General features: G+C 44.2%; 1 protein-coding gene across 6 annotated transcripts in view; it reads right to left on the reverse strand.

The window, feature by feature from the left end:
- Positions 1-23,706, reverse strand: part of PBX1 (PBX homeobox 1) — a 316,248-nt gene that overhangs the window by 70,396 nt on the left and 222,146 nt on the right. For all 6 annotated transcript variants that reach the window (XM_032463836.1, XM_032463838.1, XM_032463835.1 and 3 more), the window contains 4 exons: positions 22,077-22,321; positions 15,847-16,037; positions 8,230-8,365; positions 4,001-4,160 (listed from right to left, as the gene is read on the reverse strand). In XM_032463836.1, the coding sequence (XP_032319727.1) occupies positions 4,001-4,160; positions 8,230-8,365; positions 15,847-16,037; positions 22,077-22,321 (732 nt within the window). The remainder of the gene's footprint in view (positions 1-4,000; positions 4,161-8,229; positions 8,366-15,846; positions 16,038-22,076; positions 22,322-23,706) is intronic.

Genomic DNA, 23,706 nt, shown 5'->3' on the forward strand with positions numbered 1-23,706 from the left:
GTAGGATGGTCAGCGACATCCCTGGCTTCTATCCAGCAGATGCCAAGTAGCGCCCTCCCCCCACAATTGTCACAACCAAAAATGTCCCCTGGGGTGCAAGTTTACCATGATTGAGAACCAATGACGTAGAACAAGAATGAATGTACTTCTTCCTCAGGAACTCAAGGTGGTTAAAAACGTTAGCTCATTATTACTCACAGCATTTTTACAAAGCAGATGGATGGCAAGTAGTGCCTTCATTTTTGCAGTTTAGAAATCAAGGCTCCCCACAGATTAGGTGTCCAGCCTGATCAGACTGGACTCTCATACCATTTGGAAGCTCAAAGACAGAGCCTCTTTGCTCGATGTCAGCTTAGTTATGTCACACTTGCCTCTCTATTTTCCACAATTCTTCCCTTTCAAATCCAAAAATCTTTGTTACTTTCTACTCAGGGCAAAGTACAAGAGGGAAAGGTGGTCTGGTTCAACATGAAACCCCTTTAGTAGGTGTGCATGGTCAGATTCTGGAGTTTCAACTCCAGGAGGCTGTGTTTTCCACTTAGAAATTATGGGGAGAAACAGAGGAAGAAAGAACACAGCAGCAAACATCAATGGGGTAAATTCTTTCACTTGGTTTAAAAAAAAAATTAATTATAAGGGTTCCTGTGGATCTGCTAGAAGTGTCAGATTCTCTGGACGTCTTGCCTCCTCTCTAAATGTGCGTACTTCACGTAAATTTCTCTTGGGAAGCCAGCGTCTGGGGGTTTTAATATGATAATCGTCTGCCTGCCAATCCAGAATAGCATCAAACCTACTAGGAGTATAATAGGAATTTGTAAACGAGCTTGCCACTAACTGACCAGTCATGGCTGAATCTGCTGCTGTCCTTGACACACACATACACACAGCTAAGCAAAAGAATTCAAATCTAGGGGTTCTGAACTGCACAAACCAAACAGAACAAAACAAAACAGGGGCTGTTTAGCTAATCCCAGCTCCCGATAGAATATCAACGTCGGTGCGACTTCGCGGCAAGTTTCTGTAACGCACAGGCCAATTTCTTTCTTCTTGGATGTTAAAATGTTCTCCAACCTTCCCAAAAGACAATCCAATCTTCCTCAAAAGGCCCTATTTTTTTTTTTCTGAAATATTTACTCTTGCTTTCATAATCTCATTAAAAACAGGAAGTGGAGAAGGTGCCATTATAGGTCCCCCTAGAGGAATTACAAACCCAGGGTTATAACTGTTGCTCTAATTGGTCCCCATTTTTGCTTTCTTTTGTTCAAAGCTTAATTTTCTTGTCTCCCTTCTATTGCCACTCCTTGCCCCATCCGTTTTGCCCAGCTCTGCTGGTGTAAAATGCAAAGCTTGCCACGCATCTCCAAACGCTTGCTAATCCCCACAGGCTCTAGCCCGAAATGATTTTTATGAATTATGTGTAAGGAAACAGGAGGCCAGGCATGTATCAACAAACAGAAATATTTAGAAGGGGCCTAAATAAAGATACTGAACTACCGCTCTCCACACAAAAGCCTCTACAAGGAAGAAGATTTACTTGCAAAGTATCTTCCTTGCCGAAGAAACGAGTAGTTATATTTAGCAAAGCTTCTGGAAAAAACTCCTGCTTCGCTATTGAGGATATAAAAAGTCCCCAGGTTCCAGAACTCTAGACTTCAAACTCAACCAAAATGTATTTTCACTTATTAACTTCTTATTACTGCTTATTTAACACTTGCTAATTCAATGATCATTTATCCTTTGGATAATTATCAAAGAGCTGGCACACAGCATTATAATAAATACCCTATGTGAAAAGCTGAAACATTCTGAAGTTTTCCTTTTATCTGTGAAATGATTTGGGTTGTCTTAAGAGCAAAGAAAATACAGAAAAGCCCATTTCTAACTTTTGCTGTTAAAACATTGATCGTTTAAAATTCCATGCGATTGCACAGATACAATAGCATTTGCTTTTGTCTCTATTTTTGAAAAAGCACTACAAAGGGGTTCCTCTGCATGTTATTTCCAACATCTTAGGCACAACTGGAAAGCTTAGCTCAAATTTTCCATAATAATTTACTTTGTGCTCAGGATAGTCACATGAAGTTTAAGCCACCAGAAAAATTCCTTAGAAAACTGTAATCAGAGACTGGCATTCCAAGGGAGCCAACATAATTCTTAAGCACAGACTTGGGGGTTAAAATGCTTACTTTTCTCTTTTTAAGTGCTTTAGGAAAGAATAAAAAGTTACGGATTTAGTAACGACGGGAGTCCATGGGGCCGGTCTAAGGACGAGCCATAAATCATGCTATGCCATCTGCGATGCAGATCTATCCGGGAGAGGAAGAAGTCATTCTGGTATCTGTTTTGCATGATGATAACCTTTGCAGGAGTGTTGAGTGCGTTTTTGTTAATGTTGACAGAACTGTACTTTTTCCAAAGAGACAAGTGTAGGTGTCTGCCTAGCAGTGCAATCCTACTAGTGTGGCCGGGTCTGAGATGCTTAATAATTGACCAGATGGGGAAGAAGGAAACTCTCTAGTTATTGAACCTGGTAGCCTCGATCCTTTGTCAATCAGACCATGATGAGAAAAGAAGGAAACATACACTCACAAAACTTCAGAAAGCAAATATGCTCCCCGTGGTGCTGGAGTGCTGGGAACAAGAAAACTGGATTGAATTCTACATTGTCTTACCACATCCAAGTTTACAAAGCCCTGGCCACTTTTCATGCATGATTCCATTTAAACAAAAGAGGGCTGTGATGGTACAGCTGAGTGACTTGGAGAACCTTCTGATAACAAATCAGTGCATCCAGAAGCTCACAGAAGACCTTACTGTGCAGAGCCTTCCACGTCTCCCATAACAACCCACCATAAGGTAAAAAGAGAACATATTTTAGTGGCAAACCTGTTGTGGGGTCAAAGACATCACATCCCCCCAACATGCTAGAAACTGGATTTTTAAATCATACTGGGATTTAACATATTTAAATCTGTGATCCTTTAAAGTTGGAGGCATCAATTTTCTTAGACATGCACCCCACAGCCAAAATCAATGCATCTGGTTCATTGGGGGAGGGGGGGAGAATATCTTAATCTGAGACTTTTTAAATAAAGTTTCACTTGATAAATACTTAACTTAATAAACTTATTTAATAAGGAAATATTTCTGGTTTCCCCTTAAAAAATAAAGCATCAACATACATGCCTTCCAGAGCGTACCAACACTAATGTTATACTGTAGGTGTTATTGACTGTTTTTTTTTTCACATGTGGAAATTATGAACGGATGGTACAAGAACACCCCAAAATATACTATGTTAGCCCCAACTCTGAAATTAGTGGTACAATATATATTCACTAAAACCCAAGGGCATAGCACATAACTGATGCTATGACAGGAAAACCGGAATCCAAATCGTCTGAATTCGTGAATGGCAATTTTCTTTGTCGTTTCCATAAAGAAAACCAACACAATAAAACAGTAAAGAACAACAACTATAAACAATGAACAACAATAATGGTAGTTGGCTTTGCAGACCATTCTAATGAGATATGTACAGAAGAGTGACTATTCCTGCGCAGAATGCATGCCAGGAGATGACCCAGACATCACATGATGGGAACAGCGAAACAGACAGGATAACAACTTTACAGGAAACAGACTAACTGCTAGAACCCCAAGAGACTGTCTCTAAGTAGTAGGTCAAGTTTACTTATTGGCATCTCTGAAAGGAGAATTTAGAGGTCTTCTCATCAAAACCAAGCAGTTTACCTCTGTCCAACTTAAAGAGACACATTAGGGCAAACCCTCTGACAAGCCCAGCTTATAAACAGCAAAACACAATGCTTTTTGGAAATAAAAAGAAAAACCCAAAGTGGTATCAATTAAAAAAAAAAAAAGACAATCAAATGCATAAATCAATCAGCAATCTAAAGAATTAAAAGAAAAACCCCAATGTAGGAAAAAGCAAGTATAAAAAATGGACAACAGTTCCCCCAAATCAAAGAAAAAAACTAACCAGCTGAGTTGGGAGTTGAGGGTGAGTTAGCTTGGCTTCCGTGGGCTGACACATTGGTAGCAGTGACAGCCGTTTTGGCAGCATAAATATTGGCTTCCTCTTGAAATTTACCTATGTTCTTCTTGTACCGGATTCGCTTATTTCCAAACCAGTTTGATACCTAGAACGTGTAAAAGAAGATGAGAAAGTTACCATTTCATCCTGCACAAACATCACTGAAGAAAAGGAAGCACTTAGGAGAGGGTTGAAGAGGTAGGCTAATTGGTCTTAACCCATCTCTGATTTCGCAACATCACTTAAAAGACCTGAAGTGAGAGCTCTGAGGGGAGGAACGACATAAAATGAGATTCTCATGCTTAATAATAACACAATGTAGCAAAACTGCTGTGATACAAATTCTTCTAGGGAAGAGCTGCTCACTTAACTAGGACCCTTTTAGTTTAGGGCAAGCATTTTCAATTTGCTTACCTCTTAAGTAGATGACACTCAAATAAACACAGCATTTTCTAAACAGCGGGAGAAATGCCTGTAGTTACTTATCAATGCTAAAGCTGACTTTGGGCAGTCAAAATATACAGACCTTGAAACATCCATATAAATCTATGTCAACATATGGGTGCTTTCATGGAAGGATTAATTTCAAATTTTTATTAGTTAAATAACTTTAATGTGGACGGGATTCTTAGCTGCCCTGTCCTATAGACCTTTGGATCAATATAATTCAACCTAATAGATTTCACTCAGTATTTTGTGCAAAGCTTGGTGTTATTTACATAAGGAAAGACTGAAGCATGCCACTGATTATTCCTTTGAATTCCAGGCTTTAAATGTTAACGCCAAGACACAAAATAAACCCAATTTACTTTCGTTGGTTAATTTAATTCCTTCATGTGGCTCACAGTGGCTGTCCTGGCTTGATTCTGTGTCCCTGTTCCCTTTATACCAAGACCTCTTCTAGACACAAGTGAAACTCAAATTTTACTCCCATAATTTCACTCTGAGGGAGGAGAGTTTTACACCCCATATTACAGATGTGATTTCAAGGGAAAATGTTGTGGTTTTATACAATTACAAAACAAACCATGAATTTGGTGAGGAAAGGAGAAGCTGGCAACACACGTACCACATCTAATTTAATTTACCCCAACAATGGCAGATAAAGAAAATTCTTGCAAACTACACTTGTTTTTAAAGTGCATTAGCTAAATTAAAAAAAAAAATCTTGTAAGGCTATCCCCCATAGACCTATATACAGCTTGTATTACAGCAGAAATGCCAAGCCTTTGTTATACAAATCAAACCATACCGTTGCAATATTTGTAAACAAGAGAGAAAAAATTTACGAGAAAATGCTTTATTTATTGTAAATATGGGTGCCTACAGAAAGACAGTTAAATTAGAAGGGCACTTCTGGGTCCTTTCAAGGACCGTATCTCTAATTTCACTCTAAAACTCCAAAACGCATGTTTTTCTTGATGTAACTTGTACTAGTCATATGAGTCAATCCTAATCGTGGTGGTTTTTTGAGCTGTAAGTGAAGACGAGAGGAAAGAGGCAGGGAGATGTCTTCTGAGGTAACTGGGTGAGCTGGAACAGAGGGGGAAAGATGAATGTGGTTTGGGATGACTTTAGAGGAAAAAAGGAAATGCTGGCGGTCTAATTAAATCAGCGACGTGAGAGAAAGGTGAGGAGGAAGAGGGTGGAGAAGGGACACGTGGACGACTCCCTACTACAGGAGAAAAGATGCTCCCATAGGGAAGATCCTGGGTCCCTTCAGGCATTTCCTGCCTTGTCCACTAGGGGGATGTCATCTGCCCTGAACACTACAGAATCGGCGTTTTCATTCATCAACTCACTGTCCAACAGTCATTGACGAGGGTCCCCCATGTGCTAGGCACCAGGGATACAAAGACGGCTGACGCAGAGACAGGAAACACACAATGAATGATCGATTCTCTGGGGGGAAGTATGATTCACATTTTGAACATGTTAAAGTTTGAAGAGCTGGTTGGGCAGGGCCACAGTGAGGTCCAGTGGGAAGTAAGACACACGCGTTTGGCGTTCCGGGAGAGAAGGCTCATCCGGATATTCAAATAGAACCAAGTTTGCAGCTGTGAGCACGGAGGGGATCACTCAGGTTAAGACTGTAGAACGGTGCTTTTCAGAGTCAAGTGTGCACGGATGGCTTATTAAAACAGATCTCTAGCCTTCTGCTCCCTCCCACCAGAGATTCAGATTCAGGACTGGGGAGAGACCCAAGAATTTACATTTCTAACAAGTTCTCGGGTGTTGCGGATGCTACACTTATAAGCAGCACTCGCACAGAGGAAGGGCTATTCAAGGATCAGACGAGAGGATGGTAACTAGATGGGTTTCAGTATACGAGCGTATCTTTGTTTTTGGATCACAGAGGCCTCAACAGTAAAGAAGAATATGTGATTTCAAAAAATGGTTAAGAACCATGGGCTGGGAAGTGACGAGATGAGTGGTAAAGAAAGGCACAGGTAGAAAGGAGAGATCCTCTGGCAAGACTGAACAGGAGTGGTCCAAGAGGAAGAAGGAACTCCAGGGAGAACAGTGTTAAGGAACTGGGAGGAAGCAAAGTGATGGGGAAGGAAAAAGGGTATGGACTTGGGAGGGACGGAGGAAAGAGAAACGTGATACAGTACATGGAAATAATCATTTTAATGGACAAACTGTTTGCATCTTGAGTTTACATAATGAAGGAAGTGAACGTTGCTGGAATAGGCCAGGATTCCATTTTTTATTCAGATACAATACAGACTAGATCCTAAGAAGTTCATTCTTTTGTCAATAAGGATTTGGAATTCTCAATCCCAGACTTTGAACTCAAACAATATGGTGATTTAACTTTACTTTAGGAGAAGATTCCATGCCTGAAATTCACTGTTTGTGGGTCAGTGATGTGGTTCATACCTGGAACCATTCCTCAAATAGTGCAGCAAGGGTCAAAAAAACCCATCAATTCTCTTTTCCTGGGGACAAAGGGTCTAAATTTAGATAAGAATGGCTACAAACCGAGATAAAACCAGGCCACCTGAATTTGACCACTGATGTTCTGCTTTCCCAGGGTTGCCAAGGCTGGAAATGACCTTCAGCTGGGTCCAAATACCTGCGGACGGTCCAGGCTGAAAAGGGGTTGATTTCTGCCTTATCCAAAACGTTTCCAAGGCTGCTGCAAAACCGCTGACAGCTTGCAGGGGAGACCCTGGCAGTCTCTTCATTGTAGCTCCCCTGTGGGGAGTCCTTGATTCTGACTAGACCTAATTCTGCTTAGCTAAACACGGGTTGATGGGCTCAGCACCCGGTGGGGAGGAGGAGCAGCCAGGATTCAGTTCAAGGAAGCCGAGAGGCTCAGTTTATAACAAAACAGGGTCTACTTCGTTTGGAAAATGTTAAGTGAAGTTTCTCACTAAAGTAATCCCCTTCTCCCCAGCTTCCCCTCTCTCCTTTTATGGAAACGCCAGTACCTCTGACGCTCTTGCAGGTGATGTAATTTTAAGGAAACCCTTCTCTGAGAGATTTCAGAACTACTCCTACTGGTCTCCACTAGAGACGAGTGGGGTGGTATTTGCGGTTCAGACCGAGGAAGAAGTTTCGATGGATCCTTTGAGTAGACACTGTAGATACCTATAAAACTTGCCTACTTTTCTACTCCATATTAATGTTGAGGACTCCAGGTCTATAAAAATTTTATGTCATGTATCTTTCCACGTCAGTAGGCACCTGTTATGGTTATCGCTCTTTGGGGGGAGGGGGCACTCAGTGACATTTTGTGCAATCATTCCAACGCCATCATCGTGACATGTTAAAATTCCTACACTCCATCAGTTACGGAGTGAGTACACCAGGAGAGGACATCTGAATCCCTTTCTTTTGAAAATTCTGTTCACTGACTCTTAAAAAGTTCCTGGGGTGGGCAAAAAAAAAGGGGGGGGGCTTCCCAAGTACATGTAGGAACTTTTACCCGTTTGAAGCAACAGAGAACTCAGAGGAAAGAATCCTCTCCCCGTTTTCACACTGTGCTCTACTCAGTCTCCTACTTCTGCCAGCCCCTCTAAAGGTTTTCGAGGTACTTACTTGGAAACTTCCTTATAGGCATCACGTGCTTACAAGGCACGACAGTTCAGTAAAGCAGGACCTCCAAGACCCTTCCTTGCAACCCCGCCACGACCAGGCTACCGGCTGAGCCTCTGAGGGCTCCTTACCTGGGACACTGTGATGCCACACTTCTTGGCTAACTCCTCTTTGGCTTCCTCACTGGGGTAAGGGTTGCTGAGATGGGAATAGAAATATTCATTCAGGATTTCCGTTGCTTGCTTGTTGAAATTCCGTCTCTTCCGCCTTCATAAAGGGAAAGGAAACAACAGCGGTAACGAAAAAAAGAAAAGTTCACACCAAATGCATATAAAAAGGGCCAGGAGAGGGTCTGCTTCTGGGAGAAGACCCATTTTTGAGCGGAAAAAGTGAACAAGAGGAGATTTGCGCCAAAGGGCTGGATGCTGAAAGCATCACTGAAAGTGTTCGTTACACACTTCACTGTGCACTGTTGGGGCCAGCTAAACAGAGAGCAGGCACATGGATTTACGCAGAGTGGTGTATAAGGATGCTTCGTGAGGAGCGTGAAGTTGCAGGATCCAGCCATCTTGGTTTTAAACCATGGACCACCTGAATACCAGCTGGGTGATGTGGGCTGCCTCTCCAAAACTCAGCTTCTTCAAATCAAAGTTGGAAGAGTCATACTGATCTCAGAGGGTGAGAGTTAGGGAGAAATGAGGCCACACACAGAAAGGACTCAGCACAGCGCCTGGTCCACAACAAACACTAAGGCTTGTTGGGGACAGTGTTTCTTCCTACCAGGTGCATGGCCGTCAATCCAAGTTATTTATTTTCCACAACTGGTAAGATAGATAGGGTTTTCCCCAGTTACCAATGAAGAACTGAGTTCAAAGCTCACTCAACTAGCACGTAATAGAGCCCAAATATGAATTCAGGTCTGCCTGACTACAAAACCCAGACTCTTTTTTATATACAGATCGCCTTCTGGCAATGATACCAAGACTCTGGAACCATAAGTTAAAAATAAGTTATCTTCCCTCCGTTCTATCCCCATATAAGTGCATGCAGTGCTTTTAAAAGGTGTGGAGAAGAGGCAGGGGACGGACAGAAGTTAACCCCCGGACTGCCTGACCTCCCTCGAAAGGAAAGAAACGGTCCTTCTTAAGGAGGAACAGCTGCTAAGTGGTAAAATGTAAGCCCGGAGAAATTGATTTCATCTATAGGGTGCAAAAGGGAAGAAACCCACTTTTTGAATAAAAGCATGCTTCTGCCTTAAAAAAAAAAAAAGTGCTAATTGAACTAATTTAAAGTGTGAATCACTGTATGGCCTCCTCCCAGTTAAGGCCTGAGGATCGCACAGGGACGCTTAGGGATGGGGGCTCCTTGCAGATGTAACATGCACCTCCTTGACGGGGTGGGCTCTCTAGCTTTAAGTTAGCTCCATTAACACTTTTGCCTTTCTTGCTTTTAACAAAAGCTTTTCCTTATTGGGGAAAAAAAAAAATCCAGAACATCCCCAGTTAGGCCAGGATAGAGAAATTTCCAATTTAAGCCAACAGAAGCACAGATCGACTTGCTAGACAGGAAATTCAGCTAATATTGTATTTTCAGGGTCCCACTTGGATTAATTAACACAATAAAGTGCCTGATTTTACCGGATGAACACCATCTGTCCGTAGGTATTAACCACATCTGTCCAGATTATGCCAAGCCCAAGTCACTCTCCCAAATCATGCCGAGTTTCTGGGTCACCCAGCATCAGAAACTGGGCAGATTGGATTAAAAGGTCCAACTAAAAAGGAGGCATGCATTAAAAGCTCTTGCATGATGGGAACGGGAGCAAGAGAGCCAAGCGGCTAACAGTCTCCGGGCTAGTCTTTAGATAACCTCCGGTTTCCTCTTTGCCTAAAGCAAACAGTTGTCTTAGGCCTGGGGAACTGGACCCTGAAGGCTTCCCTAATTGGGAGAGTCCGTTTGTTCCTTTGCTGTTTGCGTGAGCGTTACAGTGTGTTTTTTGGGACACTTCCAATTGAGCTCAAAGTAAGCCTCTCTGGAATGAGCTGGGGTCCGGGGATGGTGCAGACAGCTGTTCCCGCTCTCTCCTCCCTGCAACGTGCCGTCTTCCCACAGGTGGTCTCTTGTACTCTGAGCGACACACTTGTCACCTCTTTCAGTGACTGTCTCAATCCAGGGCCTCTGAAACCTCAGAATCAGGCTTTTGCAGAATTTCAAGAGACCCAGTGAAAAGAACACACTTCTGACAATAAGGTTACTTGAACTAAGACACCGGGTTTCTTTACTTTGGCTGGACGTGTTTTCAGCTCAGTGTGTTAACATTTGTTATTTCAAGCCAACCGAAAGCTTGGATAGTCGGGCATCCGGGTAGATTTAAGAAATGTGGCAGTTGATCAAACTTTAGGGATGGAATCTTTCGAATCACCGTGATTCCAGAGTGAGAAGGGTCGGCACTGCAGGTGTATGTTGTTAAGCAACCAAATGCATTGTCTCTTCCCAAATGCCTCTCTCCAGAGCCATCGCCACACTTACCACTGCGTACCCCAGTCACCTCAAACAAACTCTGTGTTTCTAGTTGCCATGTTTCACCCAAATCAGCTCCATTTTCTTTGTGACCCACCTCATATAATGACATCACCAGAGACACACGGTCCCTTGCATTCGCTAATTTGTCTGTTCACTCGTTCAAATATTTGCGTGTCTAGCTTGTGTTAGAATCTGGGAGGGATTCTCAACCCCCCTTGCTCTCTTGTCTTCATCAGAGCAAGCCTCCCCAGTTCTATATTTCATGTCTGTCTCTTCTGTTCCACCCTTAGTGTCGTTGCTATTTTTGAAATGTGTTTAGAGAAGCCACTGTCTCCGTCATCGAACGGTCTTGCTAGTGCTGTCTGAAAGCATTTTCTTCAGAGAGGAAAAGAAATGCTCTCTCTGTTCTTCAATACAGGAGCTATTAGCTGCACATGGCTACTGCGCGGTGAAACACGGCTAGTGTTAACTCGAGAACTAAACTTTAAAATCTTTATTCACTTTGGTCTTAATTCATTTAAATTTAAAATCAACACGCCATGTGTTAGACAGCGCAATTCTACATTGATGCTTTCCCGAAACAGGGCCCAAGCAGCCCTCCTGGAAGGAGAGCGCGGACTCACAGCCCCGGGCATGCTGTCAAAGGCGCGAAATGTCTTCACAACGTCCTGCTTTAGGCTACTCCATTATATACCAATCTTTATCTTAAGAAATTTTCCCTCCAAATATTTGAATAAAATGGGAAAGGTAAGACTCAAAAATAAAAACAGAAACAAAAAAATGGGGAAGGTATTTCATACTTATTTTGCATTCCCCGTTTCAGAAGCATAAGCCTCAAAAGTGGTCCCCTCCCCAGTCTCTCTCTAATTCAGCTCATCTTCAAGAAAATCACTGGAGTAATTCCTCCACGCCATGGATCTGATCATGATGATGATGATGATAATAATAATAATAACTGTATAATATAGTGATCCTTATATTATAGCTGAATTATTGTATGAATTCTATGTTCCAGACATTATCCTTTTTTTTTTCTTACTGAAGTACAGTCAGTTACAATGTGTCAATTTCTGGTGCACAGCACAGTGTCCCAGTCATGCATACACACACATATATTTGTTTTCATATTCTTTTTCATTAAAGGTTATTACAAGATATTGAACGTAGGTCCCTGTGCTATATAGCAGAAACTTTTAAAATCTATTTTTATATACAGATACCATATTTATTCCTGTGTATAGAATTATCCCCATTTTAGAGACACAAAAACTGAGTCTTAGGGAAGGTAAGCCACTTATTCCAGGTCACAAAGACAGTCAGGGTCATAGCAAGAATGTAAATCCAAGCGGTGCAGTTTGAGAACTTAGCCTGTGAATGGCTACATCCACTCCTTCAACAGCTCGGAGGGTTTCTGCTGCTCAACAGGACAACTCTGAATCTTCCCTGGGACAGTGAAGGTCTTTCGGGGGATCCATTCCATCCCCCAGTGCCTCATTTGCCCCCAGTCCCACACATGCTCTACAGAATTTCCTCGAGCGACATCATATGCTTCTCTGTTCCCCAAAGACACTCGCGGCGTTCATGCTCCCATGCCTCTTGACACAACCCTGCATCTTCCTCTCCCACAGCATTTGTCACAAGTTCACATATGTCTCCCCAGCTAAACCACAAACCCCTCTAGGGGAGGAGCCAGCCGTGTTCACACGTATTTGAAACCCTGGTGCCTAACACGTAGCAAGCATTCAAGTCAGTAACGCTTGTTGGAGTTGAATTATGTTGTCTGAAACATCACATGCCTCTGACAGCCATCACCGTCTGCCTCCCCCTGGCTCTCTCTCCCCTTCAAGGGAACCTGGCTGACCAGTTTCACGCACTCATGCGCAGTTTTAAGAGTGACTGTCCCAGGAGATTATAAGCTCTTGAAGGTGGGACTCACACTTATAAGCATTTTTTTTCATCTTTGTAATTCCAGTGGCTAATATAGCAGTTGGAAGAGAGTAACAACTCAATCAGAAGTAAACAAATCTCAATACAGTGCCAGTTTGACCAGACTGTATTGCATGTCCTCCCCTTGCCATGCTCTTTGCCAATCATGTAACCCCATCTACCAGGGTGAAGTACTTCCAACCATGTGTTTAGGTTCTCATTGTTATTTCCAGCAAGGTGTTATCAGAAAAAAAAAAAAAAAGTTAAAATTACTGTATTGCTTGAAAATCATTAAAAGGGTTTACAAGTTCTCTCTCTTTCAACTAACAGAAACATATTTATGGTCCTGACAATAACCTTACCAAGTTTTACAGCACAATGCTTGGTATACAGAATGAAATAATAAATGTTGAATGAATGAATGAGTAGAATTTTTAAGGTAAACTTTTCTGGCACAGTTAAGTCACTGTAAGGAAGAGAAAAAGGATATGACTTGAGTGGACAAGACCTGGGCCAAGTGCTCAGTGAGGAGTGTGGAAGGCAGAAACTTAAGAAGCTCTGCAAGATTCTACCCTGGGGGACATCCCCTCCTCTTGAGTGTGTGTTGTGGGGCACTGTGATATGACAGGATATCATTCCTGTGATTAAGTTACTAATCAGCTGACTTTGCATTAATGAAATGGGAGATTAGATTAAAGCCTTAAAATGGTGACATTCTCCAGGAAGAAAGCAAGCAGCCAAGTTGCATGCTGTCTATGAGGAGGGCAACTGCTAAGAGCTGGGAACCTCAGTCCTATAATCACAAGGAACTGAATTCTGCCCACGACTGGAATGAGCCTTAGATGAGCTCACAACTTCAGGTGACCCTGAGATGACAGCTTTGTGAGACTGGAGCAAAAAACCTGGACTCCTGAATGACAGAAACTGCGATATAATAACTTTGTGTTGTTTTGAGCTGTGAACTTTGTGGAAATGTGTTACGCAGCAACAGAAAATATAAGGAATGTTACACAGCAAAGCAGTAACATTCAATTCTACACCTAATACATTCCAAAGATGAATCCAGTTCCTGAATCAAGCCCCCCTTGTATTTTATTTGTCTTCCATGAAATCTTTTCCTGATGAAGCCCTGCCCATCGCATGCATGGCTTAGAGCAGCACATGAGCATCGTAGTGAGTATGTCTTTCTTACTAAAGTTTGTTTAGCTCTTTCTCCCGATTACAGACAGCACTGGGAGCGATACTAACTACCTCAATCAAGAGGTCCAGGCAAACATTTATTTTTGAGCTGGGAGAAAAAAACATTTGCTCAGCCTCGGGTTGGCATTTGGGGTCATATTCTTTCAGTCCTACTGAACATACCCTCAAAATAAATGCTAATCACGATGACAATAGGTTCGTTGTTTCAGTTTTGAATCTTGGCTCAGAGGCAATGATTCAAAGGTTGCAACTGAAGCAGGAAAGAGACCCTCTCTTCAAGTGACTGTCCTTCGGGTGCCAACTGGAACAGTCTAGGCAGAGGCTGGTAGAAGTGAAAGGAACTGTGTACAAAGCTTGTTGAGTTTTGTGTCTTTTAGAGTCTGACCTTCAGCTGGGCATGGCAGAGTCACTGGGGGAAGAAATCCTATGAGAAAATCATTCTGCTCCTCCTTTCCCGCTGATTTCTTTCTTGAAAAGAACCCATTCTGGGCCCAACTTTTCTTTTTTTCTTACTTTCTTTTTGTTTTTTTCAATATCTGCCAACATAAACACCAACTCCAGCATTTTAACGAGGGGCGTTACCATGGGGATGTCAGCAACATAGGCAGCGTGGCGGTGGCTACAGCACAGGGAAAAGACCAGACCCAGGCCACCAGTCACCTGCACTTCGCACCGTGCGGAGCAGCCTGCTTTAAAGAAGCCAGGCTGGCTGCAGGCCACGGCGGGAGGGAGACACACAAGGGGTCCCGCTCCGGGGAGGGGCTGCTCTGGCTTCCCCTCCTCCTCCTCACCATGCTCAGCTGGGAAAAGCTCTCTTCATTTGTCTTCTCTTGACTCACTCTGTGGAATTCTGTTGGCTCAGAGACACAGTCTGCTACCTGGCATTCTTATTTCATATTCCATGTGACCCAAAATGCAATGAGTAAAAGGGAGTTTGGGAGATGCCAAGGGGGTTTTAAAGAGGTCTGTGAACTGTAAAGACCATACTTGGGAAGCGACAGAGATATTCAGCTAAGAGAGCTAAATAACACATGATTTTTGGGGTGGAAAAGTTTAAAGAGCAGAAAATCTGTATGTCTGATCGAAAAGGGACAAAACTCCAGATTGTGAAATGGTAGACCACCCTGACATGTCTACCTAATGCTTTAATAATAGAAATCACAGATCGGGATTATATTCAGGAACTGAAATAATGATGAAATGTGCACTTGTAGAAGATGGCTAATTTAAGATGAACTATAGATCACAATGGATTCCCACACGCTGAAAACTACTTTACTAGATCAATGATCAACATGCTCCTCTAGGGTAGATGAAAGATGGGATTATTACCATGTCACAGGCTGGATTAACAGAAGCCAAAGAAACCAAAGGGGTTTGCACAAATCCTTTGGTCTAGAGAGGAGGGGGACCAAGAGCTGATTACCTGTTCTGTAGTCTCGATTTTGTCTTAAAGGACCTTTCTATCCCTGGTTTCAACTGAATTCTTTGAACCACAAGTTAAGTCACAAGTTAATGTCAGATAGAAAACATCAAATCTTGATTGAAAATTTGGCCCGTATCAGACAGTTCCTTGCCCCTCTATGCCCAAGGGACCATGTCTTACTATTTTGGACCCCTAAAACTCAGGTAACTGGTTATAAATAATTGTTGAATCGAACTGGATGCACTCTTTGCCTACATATAGTGTGGGAAACTCTCAATCTGAACTGTCTTTCTTGGAGAAAATAGGTCATGGTCATATTGAGTAAGACCTCCACTGGCCCATAGTTAGAACACAGACCTGTGAGAGAGGCACCGCGTGGTATGAAACAAAAAGTCCTGCCTTCCCTGTCACTGTAGCTAAGTCTTCCTCGCTTCTCCTCAGAGTAGCAGTGGCGATAAGAACGTATCTCCTCCCCCCATCGCACATTTTCCTGGAGCTGGAGAAACCCGACAGCTCAGCCACCCTTGCAGCCCGCCTTTCCCAACCCGAGAACCCTTCTCAGGCTTCCACGGGGCTCGGCACTGAACATGGGAGTCCTTGGAGAGGTCCAGCCGTGGGTTCCAACCCCGGATCAGTGACTCCCCCAGAGGACAGACCTGCCGTGGTGACTCACCGCGCGTCCAGAAACCGGGAACGCAGGATCATGACGGCCTCACACGTGCTCTGCTTCAGCTGCATCTGGATGGAGCTGAACTTGCGGTGGATGATGCTGACCATCCGCTCGATCTCCTTCGGGGAGATGGGCCTGGTCCGGCTTTGCTCTCGCAGGAGGTTCATCACGTGGGTGGTGAACTCGTTACACGCCTGGAAGGGCAGGACGACAGACACGGGGCGGGGTGAGGGCCGGGCCTCAGCACACGCCAGGCCCGTGACGTGAGGCTGTGTGGGCTTTTCTGGAGACTTGGGCAGGGAAAGAAAATGGGGCAAGTCTGTGGCATTTTGTCAAATCAGAAACAAATCAGTGACTGCCTGGAAATCCCTCGTTGGGCTATAATTTTCGGCCATGATGTGAATTTTTTTTTAAAGGGAAAAGAGAATTCTTAATCATTTTTCAAAACCAATTTTTTTCATGATTTTACTACTGTGAAAGATGAGAACACGGATACCAGCATAAAACACACTCCACAACCCTTTACTGCAACGTTAACAGCCAAAGAGAGTTTGAGGTCAAATACAGCAAGAACTTTCTACCTTGCTGATTGTCTGCGACACATTAGGGTTCCCAAATATTCAGTTTGGGGGATGTGCAAGCAGCCCAAAGAGTGGAATCACAGAATTAAAAGCTCTGATAAACTCTTCCTGGGAGATTTCTCAAAAATCTATTTCCACCTCTAGTTTTATTCTACCAACTCTCTCCTAGCAGCCCCTAGGGCTGGCCTTCTGAAAATCCACCGTGTCTACAAGACAAAGGGAATCCGTATAGAAACAGCATCAAACATGACTGAGAGGATCAGGAGTTATCCCTGCAGAAAGGAAATCTCAGGTTACAGCCCAACCTACCACCAGCGCCGGAAGGGAAACTGGACATCATTTTCCCCACCTCCTTATTTTACAGCTGGGAAAACCGAGGCCCCGAGAGATGAAGGCGCACAGCAAAGCAGGTGGCTGAGGCAGGACCCGGCCTCTTCCTACTCCAGGCTGGGGCGTCTGACTTTCCCAGACTCTCAGCTTGCTCCTCTGAACATCGCTGCCCTTCTCTGAGTTACTATTACTTATCATCTGTGCTCTGGTTTTCTTAGTGAGCCTTCAATAAAATATCTATTCCCAGGTGAACTCAAAGCAATGTTGTAAGACTGTGTAAGATCTGTAACAAAAGGCAAGTTGATGCTTTAAGAGTCGAAGAGCTGAGGACTTCAAGGGGCCAGCTCAGTATTAATAGCAGAAACACGCTCACTAATGACAGTACTGTGGTGCCATGGCTTTCCCAGCACAAAGCCCTTCGTATCTGTCAGATACACAGTAACAGTAACACAGTTACTCTTCATTTCTCCAGGGAATCCTGCCAGGTTGGTTGGCCAAAGACACACAGGCAGACACATCTACCGGGGCTGTCTGCATGGGAGCTGGGAGGCCTGGTTTTCGACTGTGCCTCCTTGAGAATGTGGGCAAATCCTTTCACTAATCAGTGCTCCATTTTACTCATCCGAGAGTGGATTTAATCATTCCTCACCCGTCAGCAAGGCTGCGGTCCCCATGCTCTTGTGCAGTGACCTGCGGAGGGAGTAAATCACTCACATGAACAAAGCAGTGGGGCAAGACCACAGATTGCCTGCATTCAGATCCTGGCTCCAGAACTCGCTTAGCTGCGCGACCTTGGTTAATTACACAAGATCCCTGAATCTCGTCTTTCCTATGTGTGAAATGGGGACGACAGTACCCACCTCCAAGGGTGTGGTGAGAATTACATGAGTTACTACTTATGTGTCTGGTCATGTAAAGTGTGTTCTTATCACCTCTTCAATATATAGATAACTTAGAAACCCAGCATGTGATCAAGATTGGGCCAACTTGTCCAGGTTTCAGTTTCCCTCGTGGCGAAAAGAAAGGGGGTCTCAAATACCTTCTACTCTGCAGGCAGGTACCAAAGACAAATCCACATAAGATCAGGTCCATGGAGCATTAGCACTAAGAAAATTACTATCTAAACACAAGATCCTTTTATAAGCATCTTCCCTCCCCAAACTCAACTGCTACCCCTCCCCACCCCAAACAATCTGTATAACAAAGGGAGGGAAATAAAACCAGGCAGCGAGTTGGCTGGGATTCTTTGAAACCGCGGGGTAGGGAAGTGGAGGGTGACACCGGTTGCAAGCATCCCAACCTGCTTTCTGGGGAAACACTGCACCCCACTCTGGGCTGCAGCCTCCCCACTTGGTAGGGGCTTAAAGGGCGGGCAGTGGGGCGGGGCTGGATATGAAGGAGGAATTGCCAAGTGGACTTGCTCTCCACAGGGAAGCACAGTGCTAGGCTCGTAAGAACATGCTTTATTGAGGTGAATAAAAATGCTCGCAATATCTGATGTTTATCCAGGGCATTCGATCCCGGGCCCCCTTTCTGTCCTGCCAGAAACAGACAGGGCAGTCTTTCCACCCACTGCTGAGGTGGAGCAGGGCAGCTGCTGAACAGCTGCTTGGGAACACACAACAGACAGCAGAGAGGAGTTCCAAGTCCATTTTAGACAGACAGGACAAAAGGGTCCAGATTTCTCCAGGACCTGAGCCACCCATGCCTCCTCCTCAGCTCCCCCAAGCTCAGCACCTCTCCATGAGGTCAGGCCCTCCTGATGTAACGGGAAGGGTGGGGGTCACGATCGTGAATGAAACAGCACCCTCGCAGGCTGAGGGTTTCCGTGCCCTAGGAAACACTGATGCAGATTGTCCTCAAAGCAGTCGGCCCTTCTAGAGCGACCCCTCCAGCTGCCCCCAGAGAGTGGACCCGTTCTGAAAGGAGCTGTCCCAGGTGCCAGGGCAAAGGGCACTTCTGGGAGCAGCTGCCCTAAGAGACGCTCTCTTAGAAAATCTTGCTTGAGTTGATGTCATTTGATCCTAGAGTTTAAGCTTCCTTCTGGCACCCTCTTCAGCCCGTCCTCCTCTCTGATTCCTTCAAACTGGATCTGGCTGCCCATCTCAACAACTGGGATTTTAGGACCCTCTTAGCTTAAAATGGACCTAACCCAGCCTGGTTCAGTCCTAGACACTGAGCCCTGCCAAGGCCCTGCCAGAATTATTTACAAAAACTGAAGAACTCTGCAAAGCTTCCAGAACATCATTTTTTTTTTTTTTGAATAGCACTTGGAATAAAATTCAGGTTTCTGACATCATCGTTTTATCTATTAGAAAATGCCAGCTTTAAAATACCTTAGCTACCAGCGTGGTCTGCTGGGAAAGTGTTTTACCAGCCTCATTTAATGAAATACAACAATTTCCTTCCTTTCTTTCTAATGAAAGTCTCTCGAAACCTACTTTATCTAATAACCTCAGGGTAAAATAATGCCTGATTCAGGTAGTTTATTTTGGGGGCGGGGGGGCTGGGGGGTGAGGAGGACTATGGCAGCTAATTACTGGAAAGCTAACTGATGCTCTGGTTACCTGCCAGCACCAAACTAAAAACACAGCAAAACAAACCCAGCTTTTAAATAGTCGATTTGGTAACTTCATCTAGGTGCTATTAAAACAGACAGTGACATTTTTACTTTACTAAGGTTTCCTATTTAAAAAAAAAAAAAGTTCCCGGGAGGAATGGTTACAGACAAAACAAAGAAGATCTATGTCTCAGACATACTAGCTGGAAGGTTAATGGCATAATTTCCCCACAATCTGCTAGTTACTCTAATTAACAATACAACTAATATTAATAAATTATTAAGCACACAGAGTGTATTAAGCAGTAATACCCAATACCCGTAAATACAGTTCAGTTCTTACCCAGAAAATATCCATAGAAATAAGGAAATTATTTTTTAGTACTTTTTAAGAAAAATAAATACTATACTCTACATTTGCCTAATTTGCTCTGTACTGATGAAGTTTTTCCCTAAGTTCCCTATTTCCAAGAGCTTTATTATTTAGATCAAATAGATATTCATGAGAAGTTTCTGAAGGAAAGTATTTTTATTCCGAGCCTCTCTTAGCATCAGTCTAGTACACAGAAGTAAGAGAGAGGACAAGCTGGTCACTTCACTGTCCACAGAAGTCCACGCCCTCCTCACATCAAGTGGAACTGGGTGTTGTTCTAATAAGAGCCTTTGGGCTAAGGGTCAAAAACTGGATTCCAGGGCAAACTCTATCCCTCTTTGGATAGATGTGACCCAAATACGTCACCGAACCTCTCTAACCTCCATTTCCTCGCCTGTATCAATACGGAGACGATGACTTTATGGAGACGATGACGAATTTTAGGGGACCCAACCCTAAAATTACCTTGAGGAGCAAGTGCAGTTATGTTGGCCATTTTTTTAACTAGTTTTGAATAAAGATGGAAGAGTGACAAGGGGGGTTACATCAAGAAAATAGTCCATTCTTCTGTACAGCTGGCAACCTGAGCTAAGACTAATGCCAGTTTTTAACACCGTCCAGCCTAACCTCCATTCCAATTAGGGGTTGGGGTAGGGAAGCCACACTCTTCCTGTGTCCCTGGAGTGTGGCATGAGTTAACCTGGATGACAGGTCTAGATGGACTGTTATGCCAGAGATCAAGGTTAGTAGTGAGGGTGAAACAGGAAAAGCACAGAGGAGGAAGAACCCAAGAGGCCAGCTAGAGACCTTTAGAAGAAATGTCCCCATGTGTCTTCCCGAGTCACCCTGTTGGTCAGGGCAGACTCTGAGCACTAACGTGATGGTCTGAAGTGGGTGGGTGGGGCAGGGGACTGTCATGGACCAGCTGGCTGATCTGAGCTCAGCCTCTCCCGGGAACGGAGGAAATATGTACACGAGACTACACCGTGATAAGATGTGTTCTTTCCTGAGAAGGTGGAGGGTGATGATTCACAAGCTCTTACCGCAGATGTTCTCCCTACACCTGCGTGAGGGCTGAAATTCACCATGCTTGGCTTCAGGCATCACCGCATTTTTTTTTCCCCACTCATAAAAGAAGGGACTTTGTTGAAATCCATTTCGCAGGTGGACAGGAGTGCAATAATGATTCTTCACTTTAAATTTTAAAATGCCTATTTCTATTTTAAAATTTAAATTTTCTATTAAGTTTGCATTTGCCTTCTACCTAGACAGTCAGAAGTGGACTGCAGAGGATCTTCTATCTTTTGTTATTTCTCCCTTTTCTTTGGTGACTCTTAGAAAAGAAAGCTAGAAACCTAACAGTTCAATGAAAGGAAGTTAACTTAGGACTTCAGGACAATGTTGCATCCAAAGAGATGACAACAAACATATTTGTCAGCTAAATGATGGGAGGAAAGGCTGACTTTAAGAGACTCCTAATGAAATAGTGCTGCTTATACTGACCAGAGGAAACAAAATTGATATTTGAATTCATGTATGTGGGTGTGGTGGGGGGGGGTCTCCAGTAGAGATGAGCACTGCTGTAATAAGAATCCTGTACAACATTTATGTATTTACACATTGTTTCATGACTTAAAGCCTTTCCTTCATACGATTTTTATGACTCAGTGACATCCTAGACTCCAAATCCACAGCTCTTTGCCAAATACCACCAGCTTTGGGGGTACAGTGTGTGGACCACTAGATCCCACAGACCATCAGTGGAGAGTCAGGGTTGGAATACAACTTTGTCTGACTCCAGGGGTCCACTGAGACCCACTGCTCTTTTTATAGCTTGAAGTGTGTATCATATTGGAAGCTGAACATGTTTGACCCCCATGAGAACTGAATCTGGGTAAAGCAAGGGACATTAAGGCCAAGTTTTAGTATCCATTCCCATAGGCTTCCATGAGCACCAGGATAATGAGGGGTCTTCCTAAGTAACAAGCAAACAAGGGCCAGAGGAACTTCCATTCCTTCCCCTCCACCCCCACACCAGGGGGTGACTTTGCCCATGACCGACATCACCTGGCGGAGCCCCTGGGCTGCACGGCATGAGCAAACACTCCGGAGTTCCGGGGACTGAATGCCCCTTTTACTGACTCTTAATACTTCCTGAAATCATCATTTGCAGCTTCAATGATTTTTAATGCCTTTATCTCCAGGCGGCCGGGGTTCTCCGTGGTGGGGACCAAGGACCTGGTGGACTGCAGTCCGGCAGGCGGCTCCGTGGTGGGGCAGGGGGCGCCGGGCCCGGGGCGCCGACCGCCAGGGAGGGCTGCGCAGCCCGGGGACCTGTGTTTCCTCCGCCCTTTCCCGAAGACTCGAGACCCCGCAAGGCTGCGGTTACCTGCTCGTATTTCTCCAGCTCCGTGTGGTAGATTTGTCTGATCTGGGACAGTTTGGCTCTGTAGTCGGAATGCTCCACTGAGTTGTCGGACCCCGCGCCTCCGGAAGCCGCCGCCGCCGCGGCCGCCGCCGCCGAGCCGCCGCCCTTCTCGGGCCCCGCCACCCCCTCCGCTAGCAGCATGTTGTCCAGTCGCATCAGCTGGGGGTCTGTCGGCTCCTCTTCCTGGGCTCCCCGGATACTCAAAACTGCAGCAAGACACAAGGAGAGGGGAGGTGTTCATAGTAACCCAAAGAAGAAATTAAAAACAACAGGGAAAAAACAAAAAACAAAAAACCTTAGTGGTGTCACTTCACCAATAAAGTCTCAAATTACTTGCAATATGGCATCTGAGGAACGGGCAAAGGGTGGGGAAAGAGAGGAATGGGAGGCGGAGAAGATGCAAGGAGAGATTTGCTTTCTTCTCAAAATTAATTGCACGCCATTCGTGAGGTGCCTAGAATGGCCCAAAAGACGGAGGCAGAAAGTAGACCAAGGGGGGCCCACGGGCTGGGGGAAGGGGGGGCAGGGAGTTAGTGATTAATGGGTCCAGAGTTGCATTTTGGGAAGATGAAAGGGTTTTTGAGATGGGTGGTGGTGACGGTTGAAGAATGTGAATGTACTTAAGGTACTTAATGCCACTGAACTGTTCACTTAAAAACAGTTAAAATGGGAGATACCCACCACCCCCCATGGCTGCGGGATAGAACGGCCCACAGGCTCACAGACACGATCCAGACCTGCACGTGAATTACTCTGAATAGTGAGTGGTGCAGCTCGGGGACTTGAGATTGTTTAAAAAAAAAATAGTTAAAATGGTCGATTTCATGTTATGTATATTTTACCATAATGAAAGAAATTTCAAAACGCTAAAAAAATTAATTATAACAGAATATAATTTTCACTCTCACCCCCAAACTGCCAAATTTTAATTCATGGAAAAGAATTTCCTTCTTCATTTCTAATTTTAGATTTCTGTGAGTTTGTGGTTTTACACTCATTGACTTTGTAATATTCAATCAGCCTCAAGTTTCATTTCCAAAATAACCTAAGCCAAGCAAATCCAGCCCATCTAAGGTGACGTCTTAAGACCTTTCCTCTGGATGAGGGCTGACTATCTCCCCAAACTGAGATCTATTTGTTCCGGGGAATGAGGACTCTGTCCTGGTAGAAACAAGGGTGAGGTCCTTTTCACAAACTGTCTCAGGGATTCAGAGAAGCAGGTGTTCTGGTAGGATGGAGGAGGCCCACATCCGTGAGAGGCTGCTTTTTATTAAAACATCATGACCATTTGCAGGGGGTGGGGGTGTGATTTGGACCGAAAGAGATCAAGTGATTTAGTAAATCAGCAGAAGAGCCAGGCAGCCTCTTTTTTACTACCTTCATACAACCTGCCATAAAATAAATTACTCATCTAAACCCAGTTTAGTTGTCGGCAGCCAAGTCTGTTGAGAGAGAACACAAAGAGACTTTTCAATGAAAAAAAAATTGGGGGTAAGATAGGAAAGGAGGGATGTGATTGAAGGCAGAGGAGAAGGCGCCCCACACGTGTTCACAGTTTGGGGACGGAGACAGCAAGGTCTATGCGGCCGAG

Source organism: Camelus ferus, chromosome 21 (genome assembly GCF_009834535.1).
Source record: "Camelus ferus isolate YT-003-E chromosome 21, BCGSAC_Cfer_1.0, whole genome shotgun sequence".
Taxonomy (NCBI): domain Eukaryota; kingdom Metazoa; phylum Chordata; class Mammalia; order Artiodactyla; family Camelidae; genus Camelus; species Camelus ferus.